At 44.0% G+C, this 14,321-nt stretch overlaps 1 protein-coding gene across 1 annotated transcript in view; it reads left to right on the top strand.

Annotated features, from left to right (window-relative positions):
• Window positions 1-12,280, top strand: part of LOC134344248 (angiopoietin-1-like) — a 58,872-nt gene extending 46,592 nt beyond the window's left edge. Inside the window, exons 6-7 of the mRNA XM_063043770.1 lie at window positions 3,482-3,583; window positions 12,110-12,280. Coding sequence (XP_062899840.1) covers window positions 3,482-3,583; window positions 12,110-12,280 — 273 coding nt within the window. The remainder of the gene's footprint in view (window positions 1-3,481; window positions 3,584-12,109) is intronic.
• The last annotated feature ends 2,041 nt before the right edge of the window (window positions 12,281-14,321 follow it).

Raw genomic sequence — 14,321 nt, 5'->3', positions numbered from 1 at the left:
GCAAAGTTAGTGATTCCTAAAAAAGAAAAGAGCACAAAGAATAAACGGATGACAGATGAAATCAAAAATCTAATGGAAGAAAGGAGACTGAAGAAAGCAAATCCTATGGAGTATGTCCTCAGATAAAAAAGTAAAAAGCTTATGTCAAAAAGCCAAAGAAGAATGGTTAAACCAGAAATGTGAGCAACTGGAAGGAATCCCTATTACTGATCCAAAAAGGGTACATCAACAAATCAAGAATATCACTGGTAAAAAGCTCTTCTGTTCTTCAGGTGGATGTTTGAAAGCAAAGGATGGTACCATTATCATGGAGAAAGATGATATTATGAACAGATGGACTGAGTATATTCAGGAATTGTTTGAAGACGATTGAGGCGAAAAATCAGAAATTAAGAAGAACATTGAAGGTCCAAGTATTTTAAAATCTGAAGTTTGCAATGCAATACATAAGATGAAGAAAGGAAAGGCAGCAGGCCCTGATGAATTAGTAATAGAACAAATTATCGCCCTTGAAGATTATGGAATTGAAAAACTTACTGATTTAATCAATGACATTTATGAGACTGGAATAATACCAGAAGAGATGAAAAAAATCATTACTTATCACTCTTCCTAAGAAACCTGGAGCAATAGAATGTGAATTACATAGGACCATAAGTTTAATGAGTCATATCATTAAGATACTTCTAAGAATTTTGATGACAAGATCTAAAAGTAAGATACAAGCTGAAATAGGTAAAGAACAATGTGGTTTTTTGAAAGACAAGGGTAAAAGAAACACGAGCTATTCAAGTGCAAAAAGATTTGTTTGTTTTATCGACTACACAAAAGCATTTGATAAAGTGAAGCACAATAAGTTATTCAAAATATTACAGGAAACTCTAGATCTAGATTCGAAAGACCTCTGCCTAATCAGAAATCTGTACTGGGAGCAAACTGCCGCTGTAAGAATAGATGGAGAAGTGAGTCAGTTTACGAAAATCAAGAAAGGCGTTAGACAAGGATGTGTTTTCTCCCCGATTTGTTTAATGTGTACAGTGAAACAATATTACAAAAAAAAAAGACATCTTGGGAATCAAAGTTGGCGGTGAAAACATCAATAATTTCAGATATGCAGATGACGCTGTGTTAATTGCAAGTACGGAGGAAGAACTACAAAACTTAATTGATGTAATTGTTTAAGAAAGTGCAAAAATGGGTCTATCTATCAATCGTAAAAAGACAGAATGTATGATGATTTCCAAAAAGAAGGAGAATCCTATCTGCAGGCTGAAAATAAATGGGGAAGACATAAAACAAGTACAGAACTGTTGCTACTTAGGAAGCTGGGTGAGATCAGATGGCAGGTGCGACATGGGCATCAAAAGAAGAATAGGGATGGCAAAAGACACCTTTACAAGAATGAAGAGTGTACTGACCAATACTAAACTAGGCATGACAACCCGCCTCAGAGTACTGAAATGTTACGTTTATCCAATTATGTTATATGGATCAGAATGTTGGACAATATCTAGTAACATGAGGAAATGAATTGAAGCAGCAGAGATGTGGTTTTTGAGGAGGATGCGAAGAATATCATGGACGAAACGAATATCTAATTAGGATGTCATGAACAGAGCAAGCAGAAAAAGAGAAATAATGTATGAGATCATGAAATGGCAAGGTAACTTCATTGGACATGTGATTAGGAAAGAGGAGTTAGAATGCACGGTAATTATGGGAAAGATTGAAGGGAAGAAAGCAAGAGGAAGGCAAAGACAAATGATGATGGAGACAGCAGCCAGAGGACTGGAAATGAATACCAATGAATTGATCCACTTGACCCGAAACAGGAGTGTGTGGGCCATGGCAGTCAAAGCTCAGACTAGGCATGGCACCTGATGATGGTGATGATGAGAGATTTGGACAGTAGGAGAGAGAGGAAGCAAGAGTTGGCCATTGTCAACCTATCCCTAAACACTAGCACTAGGATATCATGTGACGTTGTTGAGCGGGCAGAACTTTATCTATATTGTGGCAGAGACAAAAATGTGAATGAAGAGATTCAATCAGTGAGCTCCCTGAAAGGTGGCCATAAAGTTGCATGAGAGAGGAAATAGACATTGGAGAGGGACGCAAGTTGGATATTAAAAGTAGGCATAGGATAGGAGATGGAATTGAGGATGGAGATGGAATTGGGATTCAAAAATGGTGTGGGAGCCATTTCCTAGCCCGATTTCTCACACCTAATCAACATCTCTTTTCTCTTCTCCCTCATGTGTTTATTTCAACTCCTGTTCTGTCTGCTGCCCACATCAATGACCTTCCAGCCTAGGTGGACACATCATAGAAGCATAGAGTTGAACAGCCCAGAAACAGGCCCTTTGGCCTGTCACGTCTACACTGACCTCTTTACCGATCTACACTAATCCCATTTGCCCATATAAGGTACCTATTTAAGTGTCTGCTTGAAGCTTTCTTAAATATAATAATTGTACCTGATTCCACCCCCTCCTCTGGCAGTGAATTCCTGAAATCAACTTCTCACCGTGTATAAAACCTTGCCCGTTAAGTCCCTCTCAAACTCCTTTCACTCACAAATCTATGCCCTCTCATTTTGATACCTTTACCCTTGCTCTGGAGAAAACAAGCCAACCAATCAATCTCTCCCCATATCTGAAGTCCTCCAATCCAGGCAGTATGTTGGTGAATCTCCTCTGCACTGTCTCTAGCATAATCACATCCTTCTTATAGTGTAGCGACCAGATCTGCACACTATGCTGTCTAGCCAGTATTGTATTACATCCTACTTTATATTCCATGACCTGTCCTATGTAGGCAAGTATGACATCTTTATTCCTTCTTCATTGCCTTATCAACCTGACTTACCGCTTTCAGAGGACAATGGATCTAGACCCCCACGTGCCTCAGTTTATATGCATTCCATAGTACCCACCATTTATTGTGTATGTCCTACCTCAGAGTGACTTCAAAAAATGCATCACCTCACCCTTGTTGGCACTAAACTCCATCTGCTAACATTCTGCCCAACTTTCTATCTGATCATTATTTTGCTGTAGCCTTAGACAACCTTGCTCACTATCCACAATGCCACCAATTTAAATGTTATCCACAAACTTACTAATCATAGCTTCTACATTAACAAGCAAGTTATTAATATACTATCTATCACTTCTTCGGCACTCCACTGGCCAGAGTCTTCCAAACAGAAAAATGTCATCACACCACCATTGTAGGCCCCCATCACCCAATTACCCAGCTCATCTTGGATCCCATGAACCTTAGCCTTCTGGACCAGCTTACCATCGAGACTTTGTCAAATGCTTTACAAAGTCTACGTAGACAATGTCTACCACCCCGCCTTCATCAATGTTTGGTGCTGTAGCAGGTGAATACACTGACTCCCTGGTGGATATGACAACACATGGAGTGAAATGTTTGCCAGCTGTCACCCTAAGCCAAGCCATTGTTTCCTCTTCAGGTGTACTGCAACATGGAGACTGCTGGAGGTGGCTGGACAGTCATCCAACACCGAAGGGACGGCAGTGTAGACTTTCACAGGACCTGGAAGGAATATAAAATGGTGAGTGGAAAGTTTCAGCCGACATATTTGATGTCCCTTAGAGATGAAGTGCTGTCAGTGTGAGGATTAGAAGTTACAACAGAAACATTAGTTCCGAAACTTTTTTTTCTGGAAATGAGTTATTTCATTAGGGAAAGGAAGACATTCAGTCCTCAAGTCATTTCTCCCTTTCGTCAGTCCAGGGCTGACCTGTATTTGATTCTTTTTCCATCTCGACTCTGCACCCAATTGTAGCATAAATGATGGTCGTGCCTTCAGCTGCCTGGATCCTGAGTTCTGGAACTCCCTCCCCACCTCACTTTAAAATGATCTTTAAAATTTATCTCTTATGCAAGATTTTTGCTCATTAGTAATTGGTTTTTATTGATACGCATACCAAGATACAGGTTGAAGCTTCCGTTTGCATGCTGTCCGGGTAGATCATTCACACGTAAGTACATCAGTGTAGTATAAAGGGAAGCCTTTTAGGACCGAGATTAGGAAAAACTTCTTCACACAGAGAGTGGTGAATCTGTGGAATTCTCTGCCACAGCAAACTGTTGAGGCCAGTTCATTAGCTATGTTTAAAAGGAAGTTAGATATGGCCCTTGTGGCTACAGGGGTCAGGGGGTATGGAGGGAAGGCTGGGTTCTGAGTTGGATGATCAGCCATGATCATAATAAATGGCGGTGCAGGCTCGAAGGGCCGAATGGCCTACTCCTGCACCTATTTTCTATGTTTCTATGTTTCTATGAAAGCAGACTGTTGAATGCAGTGTCACAGTTACAGAGAAATTACTTTGCAGGTAGACAAAATGCAAGGCCCATGGTGAGGTAAATTGAGAGATCAAGTTTTCATCTTTATAGCACAAGGGGCGATAACCGTGGGATAGGAGGTGTCCTTGAGCCTAGTGGAATGTGATATTGTGCTTTCGAATCTTCCAGCTGATGGTTATCCAGATGCTCAGTATTATGGATGCTACCCCGAATACAATGGCATTGTAGCTGGGAGCATTCCAGATCTCCTCTGCCTTTTCTGTGAGGCAGACCCTCCAGTCACCTCTCTGGCAAGGGCTGGCTCTGGCATTCAGGTTGTGCAAACCCTCCAACCCACAGGTGAATCTCCCCCCCTCCACCCAGCCAAATCCTTCTTGGAAAGAGAATTCCAGAGCACTTCCAATCATTCCCACCCTACCTATAGGAGTTTTGGACCAGTGCTCGTTTGCCAGAAGGTTGGGCTTAGCAAGAGATTGCATCCCAGCCCAGTGAAGAATGGGTTAAAAGACCAGCAAAAGGTCTCAATAAAATGTGTCCAACATGCTCCTTGTAGAATGTTTCAATAGGATCTCAGTCCAATCGGAACCTCTCCAAATTTCCAGACACTTAATATCCAGTTGCACTTGTATGCACTTTCATTGGGGAAATGAGATTTTAATTATATTACAGAGTATTCCGTCAGAGTCTTGAGCTTTGTTGTAATTCTATGAAGTATTCGGAATATTTAACTCCGGATACAAAATGGGTTATTTTCTCTTAGATTGTGAAGAGAATCACAATACAACTTGGTTCCCTTCTGCTCTTGAAGGTCTGTTGATGAGTAGATGGTGTCAGGACCCTGACATCGGACATCGAACTCAGCCCTTGTTCTGCCCTGGTTTTTGGATTCTCCCTTGACTCCGTGCTGAGGCAGCAGGTGCAGGGTTAGAATCCACTCCCTTACAACCGGAGACTGGAGTGGCAACTGGGAATTTGGGGTAGAGCCCTGCTATTAGAGGGTGTGTGTGACTCACTCCAACTCTAGTGTGTGTGGGATCAACACCTTCTCCCCACCACCACTGGATTAGATTCGCAACCTTTGAATTGCCAGCCTGTGAATCCACACTCGGACACATACGAGGGGTGACGGACAGGGTGGAAGGCAAGAGGGCAATTCCCTTCGGAGAGTCTGAGGAGGGCCACAGCTTGAGGAAAATGGGTCTCCCGTTGTGCACTAAGATATTGAACAGTACTCTAAGATGGACTCGTGACCTCAAATGACCTTACATCTTATTCTCTTTAATTGCTTTCCCTAATGCCACCCTGATGTACTGAAGTGAAGTGATCTGTATGGATGGCTTCCAAAGCAAAGTTTTTCACGGTACCTTGGTATATGTGACAATAATAAAATTATTCACCAGTTTACTTTGGGGAAGATATGAATTGTTGGAACTCCCAGCTCTAGTAGACTCTGCCTCCTCAGGCATTGTGTATGTTCAAAGCTGGGAAAGACAGATTGTTGTCCCGGAAGTGAATGAGGTATATGGGAATCAAGTAGACAAGTAGCAGGATCAGCCGTGAATGGCAGAGCTGGCTTGATGGGCCAACTGGCCTACTCCTGTTGTTTCTTACCATCTTAATTTCCAAGGAGAGAGTGCAAAGATACAAAATCACCACTGATTCTCACCCAAAGTGCCGGTGCTTTGACCAACAATCTTCTTCCTGCATAAATTTTCCCTTGAGTGGAGGTGTCTCACTTGCTATGTAAACGTCTCTGCCTGTCTGGAATTAGGGAGGAAACTCGGGAGTGGACGGAGGAAGACTGGGCAGAAGATCAGACCCAAAAACTTCCTGGATGGAGGCTGAGCAACAATAGCGCCAGTCTGCGTCACTCGATATCCTAGCCTGTTTAATGGCTGTGCCTTGGAGACTTGTCTTAATGTGTCCATAAATTGCTTGCACTCATTGGGTCAGTGTTAGCCATGTAAAATCTTAGCAGGTTTATTCATTGTGGGCACAATGGGAACTGATATGTAACTTTGGAAAATGATATACAGTATTTGTTGCTTTAGTTTAAGAGATTTTTCATTTCTCTGGTTGGGGAGTTGACCCTGAGCTTAAACAGTCTGGGCTCTTTGTACAGAAAATCAGCCTCTCATTACCTCACTGTTTTTTAAGGATATTGCAAATAGATCTCTGGGGCAACGCTAATTTGTAAAAGAGAATAAGTGAATAGGATTCATTGGATATTCTTGCAGAAGGTCAGGGCTGACATGATGGGCCAAAGGGCCGTAGCCTATGTTAGAACATTTCAGGATTCTTTTAGACAGGCAGACATACTTTATTGATCCCAAGGGAAATTGAGTTTAGTTACAGTTGCACCAACCAAGAATAGAGTATAAATATAGCAATATGAAACCATAAATAATTAAATAATAATATGTAAATAATAGTAGAACCTGCTTCTTTCATTCTTCCCATGCTGGTATACTGTCCTCAGGGTTGTTCCTGGAACAAGAAAAGAGACAGGGACTGTAGGAGCCATTCACCATTCAATCAGATTATCATATGGCCATAAGAAACGAAGCAGAATTAGGCTACTCAAGCGATTGAGTGTGCTGTGCCATTCAATCATGGTTGATTCTTTTCAACCCCATTCTCTTGCTTTCTCCCTATAACCCTTAACCCCCTTACCAGTCAAGAACCTATCAACCTCTACCTTAAATGTACCCAATGACTTGTCCTCCGCCACCCTCTGTGGCAATGAAATCCACAGATTCACTGCCCCCTTCTCATCTCAGTTCTAAAGGGATATCCCTCCATTATGAGAGAGTGCCCTCATCTCTTAGACTCTCCTAGTAATAGGAACATCCTCTCCACGTCCACTCTATCCAGACCTTTCAGTGTGTGGTAGGCTTTGGTAGATAATAGAACCATAGAACCATGGAACCATAGAACATTACAGCACAGAAACAGGCCTTTTGGCCCTTCTTGGCTGTGCCAACCATTTTACTGCCCAGTCCCACTGACTTGCACCTGGACCATATCCCCCCATACACCTCTCATCCATGTACCTGTCCAAGTTTTTCTTAAATGTTAAAAGTGAGCCTGCATTTACCACTTCATCTGACAGCTCATTCCACACTCCCACCACTCTCTGTGTGAAGAAGCGCCCCCCCCAATGTTCCCTTTAAACTTTTCCCCCCTCACCCTCAACCCATGTCCTCTGGTTTTTTTTCTCCCCTAGCCTCAGTGGAAAAAGCCTGCTTGCATTCACTCTGAATATACCCATCATAATTTTATATACCTCTATCAAATCTCCCCTCATTCTTCTACGCTCCAGGGAATAAAGTCCTAACCTATTCAACCTTTCTCTGTAACTGAGTTTCTCAAGTCCCGGCAACATCCTTGTAAACCTTCTTTGCACTCTTTCAACCTTATTAATATCCTTCCTGTAATTTGGTGACCAAAACTGAACACAATACTCCAGATTCAGCCTCACCAATGCCTTATACAACCTCACCATAACATTCCAACTCTTATACTCAATACTTTGATTTATAAAGGCCAATGTACCAAAAGCTCTCTTTACGACCCTATCTACTTGTGACGCCACTTTTAGGGAATTTTGTATCTGTATTCCCAGATCCCTCTGTTCTACTGCACTCCTCAGTGCCCTACCATTTACCTTGTATGTTCTACCTTGGTTTGTCCTTCCGGAGTGCAATACCTCACACTTGTCCGTATTAAACTCCATCTGCTATTTTTCAGCCCATTTTTCCAGCTGGTCCAAGCTTTGAAAACCTTCCTCACTGTCCACTACACCTCCAATCTTTGTATCATCAGCAATTTTGCTGATCCAATTTACCGCATTATCATCCAGATCATCGATATAGATGACAAATAACAATGGACCCAGCACTGATCCCTGTGGCACACCACTAGTCATAGGATGTTTGATCTACATCTTCACTCGACTGATTGTGGTCGCTACACCCTTAATAATGGCAGAGTTTGCCAGCTCCAAGTGAAATGCTACATGGACTCCTGGATCCAGGGAGTCAGTGGTTTCCATCACGCTCCAAGTGAAGCAGTGCTCTCTCCCCGTCATTGCCATGAGGGTCTGGGCTCCGATCTTCAGGAAGGGAGGGACCCCAGGGTTGGGATGAGAATGGTGAGTGAGGGGTAGGGGATGAGGATATTGTCTGTGAGGGGACAATGAGAAAGATAACACTTCTCCCCTCCCAGGCATCCCATAGCCCTGGATGGTCTCAAATACGGGTAAAAGGATTATCAGGCAGATGGCAACAGCTTCTCATTGCAAGGGCTTCAGGTGGGCCCTGGTGATACCATCACGTCATGGGATGCCAATGACATCACTTGAACATTTGAAGAGTTACTCAACTGCCTCCCCAAGGGTGTCCGTTTGGCTGCACCAAGGGTGATGTGGCAGTGTCCATGATCCAACAACAACTCAGAGGCCATTCGGTCCATTGAACCCATGCCATCTCATATCAATCCATTTCCCCTCACTTGCCTGCCTCTCTGCAATGTTAATTCCTCCCACACACCCATTGTTTGGTGCCCACTTGTCTAAGCCCAAGGGCGACGTACTGCCACCCCTGTCCAGCCCAGATGATCCAGCCGGAATGTGTGTGGAATGTGGGAGAAACCCCACACAGCCACTGGGAGAACGAATGGACTCGACGGAGACGGCACGAGAGATTGGGACTGGACCTGGGTCACTGGAGCTGTGTGGCAGCAGCACTACGTGATGCACCGCTCTGTGTACGTTGCTCAAGTGCCTTGGCTGTGGTCTGATTAGGTACGTGGCACCTCTGGGCTGTGGTAGGACGGAAGGTGGTATGGAGTTAGCTATCCCATCACTCCACCCCCCCAGTACTTTGGCTGTGCTGAGCTTCCTTCCCAGCACTCACTGTGTACGGCTTGTCAGAAACCAGAAACCGTCGGAGAAATAATTTACAGCAAACCCACTCAGGTCTACTTGAACACTGCAAGAAGAAAAGAAATAAATACCCTGAAGTACAATTAAGCAGAGGGCTATTTAATAGTTAGTCTGGTTAGCAGACAACAATGTCCTTGTTCTGAGCTGGTTCTTCCAACTGCCTGATGTTTGCCTTACAATTCTCTCATTCCCCCATGGTCCACCCTCTTCCGTCGAGGTTAATGCTCTTAGTGTATTGGTTTGGTTCGCATTGTTCATGTTATCACACTTCCTCTCCTCCGGCTGAGATTTCCCTCTACCTACCACCATCCCTTTGCCCCGAGGTCTGTACTCTCACTTCAGAATATTATCAGATGAAGTCCCTCTCCAGTTATCAAGAAAATCAGCCATGCTGACTGCCAGTGTGCTCTCTGTCAGAGGTGCTGCTCATTTACTGGACATTAAACTGACCCTCTACTCCAATGACCATAAGACCATAATACATAGAAGCAGAATTAAGCCACTCAGCCCATCGAGTCTCTCTGCCATTCCATCATGGCCGATTTACTATCCCTCTCAACTCCCTTCTCCTGCCTTCTCCCTGTAACCTTTGTTGCCCCAACTAATCAAGAACCTATTAACCTCCGCTTTAAATATATCCAATGGTTTGACCTCCACAGCTGTCTGTGGCAATGAGTTCCATAAATTCACCACCCTTTGGCTGAAGAAATTCCTCTTCATCTCTGTTCTAGATGGAAGTCCCTCTATTCTGAGGCTGTGTACTCTGGTTCTAAACTCTCCCACTATAGGAAACATTCTCTCCACATCCATTCCATCTAGGCCCTTCAATATTTGATAGGTTTCAATGAAATCCCCCATCTTTCTTCCAGACTCCAGTGAGTACAGGCCCAGAGCCATCAAATACTCCCAATATGTTAACCCTTTCATTCCTGGAATAATCCTTGTCAACCTTTTCTGGTCCCTCTTCAATGCCAGTACATCTTTTCTTAGATAAGGGGCCCAAAGTTGCTCACAATACTCTAAACACAGTCTGGCCAATAGCTTATAAAGCCTTGGAATTGCATCCTTGCTCTTATATTCTAGTCCTCTCGAAATGAATGCTAACATTGAATTTGCCTGCCTCACCACAGACTCAACTTGCAAGTTAACTTTTAGAGAATCTTGCACGAGGACTCCCAAGTCTTAAAACGACACGACGTAAACGAGCAGCCAAAAGGTTCTCCCTGGAATCCTGGCCAATGTTTGCTGTCCAGGTAACATCCTGAGGTACAGAACGCTGCCTGTAGGATCTTGTTGTGTGTAGATCAGCTGCCGTGGCACTACAGTGCAAACTATATAAGAGGTAGCAAAACTGTAAGGTGTTTTAGAGGGTAGTCGAGTTTGTAGAAGATGTGTGATGAATTGAGTCATCTCCCAGCTCCCTATTAAGCATCCCCCTCTGACTGGATGTTTACCGACCTGCAGACACAGCAGGCTTTGGGGTCCAGCTCTGGTTGAGAGGCTCTGCGAAGTGCTGGTACGTGTTTTACCAAACTGTTGTAACATGACTGCGAGATGCCACCTCCGTAACCAGCCGGGATTTCTCTCCTTGGTGAAGAGGTGTTGAAACCGGTTCAGAGAGGGACAAAGAGGAGCCTGAGGTGGTGTGAGGGAGGCTGGTAAGAGAACAGGGGAGAAGGGGAGAACGTCTACACCCAGTGGTTTGAGAGATACTGAATGAGGTGGTGAGGGAACAGTTTCACAGGGACTTGCAAAGAGAAGGCTGCAAGTGTTTCAGGGTCATGGGGACAGCAGAGAGGATCAGACCAGTCGAAGATTTCTTCCAAAGAGCTGACACAACCTCCTCCTGTGCGGAATTGCTTCATCCTTCCAGATTTTAATAGTGAACAACGGTTGAGCTGAACCAGAAAATTCAGAATTTTATACCGGAGGGTGATCCCTCATCAGGACTCAGTCTTCATCAGCTTTGAGAAGTGATAGCTGGAAAACAAAGCTGGAGATCGCACAGTCCCTGCTTCTAATTAGTGCTTGATTTATTATTGTTGCACATACCAAGGTTCAGTGTAAAGCTTTTGTTTGTGTGACATCTAAGACAGATCATTCCATACATAAGCACTTCGAGGCGTTACGGAAAAGAAAAAAAACATAATGCGGAATTTAGTGTAACAATTACGGAAGCATACTGAGCAGGCAGATAAATAAAGTACATGGGTCCACAGCAAGGCAGAATGCGAGAGCAAGAGTAAACCTTTTAGTATATGAGAGATCGGGGTGAATGAGATAGAAGCTGTCCTTGAGCCTGCAGGGAAGGAGATCCCTCAACACCTCAGCATTAACGGTTAACGCATTTGCAAAGTTCACATACTTGTGCAAGTTGTGGTGCACTGTCGAGTTCTCCTTCAGGTTTTTTTTCCCTCCGCCTCCTCTCTTCCTCTATTCACCACTCTGGCCTTTTACCTCACCTGCCTATCGCTTCCCCCTTGATCCCCTCCTCTCTCCCTTTCTCCTGTGCTCCACTGGCCTCTCCAGCACTTGACCTTTCCCACCCGCCTTGCTTCACCTATCACCTTTTAGCTTGTCTTCCTTCCCCTCCCCCTGCCTTCTTATTCTGCTGTCTCCCCCTTCCTTTTCAGTCCTGAAGAAGGGTCTCGGTCCAAAACATTAACTGCTTATTCATTTCCATAGATGCTGCCCAGCCTGCCGAGTTCCTCCAGCATTTTGCGTGTGTTGCTTTGGACTTCCAGCACGGGCAGTCTTTCTGATGTTTATATTACGCCCCTGTCCCAGCAGGTGTACACCACTGACTTGTTATCCGCTCTCCTCTAGGGCTTTGGGAATCCATCCAGCGAACACTGGCTTGGCAATGAGATGCTCTTCCTTCAGACAAACCAGCGGCAATACTCCCTGAGGATTGACATGCGAGACTGGGAAGGAAATCAGGCTTATTCCCTCTACGAGAAAATTCAAGTGGCAAGTGAAAAGCAGAACTACAGGTAGTGTGTGCCCGCGCCTCTGCTGAATCTTGGCAAGTTGTGAAACTCTGGAGTCAGTGGGGGATCCAATGACAGCAGCGTGGTCAACTAATCGTAGCACCTCATTGATGACTCATTAGCAGACCGAGGCATCCGATTAGAGGATCCCAAAGATGGGAGGATACTCTGTATCTCCCAGCAAAGCCATGTGACATTCCTCAGTCCTTTACTACATCACAAAATCTATCGAATGTGCAATTGAATTAATGAACTGGTCCTCAAAATAGATAGGTCTAATCACTGAGAACTTGTTTTCTGTAGATGGTGGGGTCTTGGGGCCAAGAGTTAAATTCTGACCTGATGGTGAAAGGACATACCTGTACCTTGTACCCTACATCTGAACATCGCTTCTATTGAAGGTGACAGCAACGAAACACAGCAGCAGAAGACAATATTCAGTGCATGTGACCAGAGATACATTTTCATTTTCTGTATCTGTCGGTGAGATCGGCCATGCTGAGATCAGTGGTGTTTGGTAAAGGCACCTGCTGGCCACACTTTTGACCTCGGGTCTTTTGGCTGATGAGCCACTCTTCACGTCCTCAGACAACTCTCTGCGTCCTTCCTCAATCCTTTCCTGCCGGGGTCTGTAATGCTGTTGACACAGCATCATGTTATCTGTGATCATAAACCCGGCATTTGTGTGCAGATCACAAGACCAGCTCTGAACCACACAATGGCAGCTTAAAGAGTTTATATTGAAGTTGTATGATTGACCCAGTGTCATAGGTCACTAAACCCAGTCACTGTGATCCAGTACCCAGGGATTCAAGTTTCTGTCAATCTCATCTTTATATACTTTGCCCTATATTGGTTGTGTATGATTGGATTTAGTGGTATCTTACCCACTCCCCTTCATATTAGACAGAAATCTTGGGCTTCAGCCAGATAAGTTCCTATCAGAGGCGGCTAGTGAACCATGTTTGCACAGATGGCTTCATTGGAGAAGATCAAATCCAGGCACCACTCTCGTGACCTTAGATGTCAGTAAGCAGTGGCAATCTCACAGCTTTTAAAGCTCAGATCATGTTAACACAAGGAACAAAACTCGGTGACATTGGCTGTCTGCTTTTGATGAGGAGGAGAATATAGATTGTAAGTCATGGTATCCCAGTCTTCCTGCTGATAGTTACTGGACTTTATATCTTTCACTTCATGTTCCTCTAATTGACACTCTTGATTTCCAATCCCCTTATAACTTCACCCTCTCTATCTCTAGCCTCCTGCTGCCAAAGACTCCACAATCTTCCAATTCTGGCCTCTGACACACTTCCTGAGTTTAATTCTAGTGGTTTAGACAACTGTGTGTACAGCAGCCTGTGGCCTAAACCTCTCTAACTCTCACTTGCTTTAAGGCTCTTCTTTAAACAAGCCTCTTTGGTCCACTTCATGGCCATCCCACTAAGTGTCCCATGAAGACCACTATATACATGCAAGCTGTAGAACGACAGAGTGAGAGCTTGCTTTGTGAGCACACGATGTTATGCACGAGATAGGGTAGCAGTTTCATCAACTGTTTGACACCTTGGGAAAGTATTCTGGCATGACAAGACAACTTCTGACTCTTGCCACTGGTTTTCCATCGTGGCGCTGGATTGGCTACGAGCTTGTAGAGGAAATGTACACAAGCTATGTCATTGTTTTAAATAGTTTTCCCATGTGGAGATGACACCACAACATCTATTGCGATAGCAGCTGTATAATATAGTCATTAAGCGATCTGATTCAAATAACTGCTAACAAGTTTGGGAAGCTTTGCCAAGACCACAGTTGTAACATGTGCAATGAAATACAAATGCTTGAGCTCTATGTCTCCTTAAACATTTCACTGAGAAGTTTACAGCTGACAAGCAAGTCAAAAGGGAGCAAGTACTGTAGATTTTTCTGTTAATAAATTCATCCTAGCCCCAAAATCCTCAATTCCAGTTTAATGAAGATAAATTACTGATTGCTTTTTTTGGCCAACTCCGTCAGGGGCGGTATGGAGCTGGAAGAGACAGATTATG

Source organism: Mobula hypostoma, chromosome 1 (assembly GCF_963921235.1).
Source record: "Mobula hypostoma chromosome 1, sMobHyp1.1, whole genome shotgun sequence".
Classification (NCBI taxonomy): domain Eukaryota; kingdom Metazoa; phylum Chordata; class Chondrichthyes; order Myliobatiformes; family Myliobatidae; genus Mobula; species Mobula hypostoma.
The sequence above is the reverse complement of the archived record's forward strand: the minus strand, read 5'-3'. Positions and strand labels throughout refer to the sequence as shown.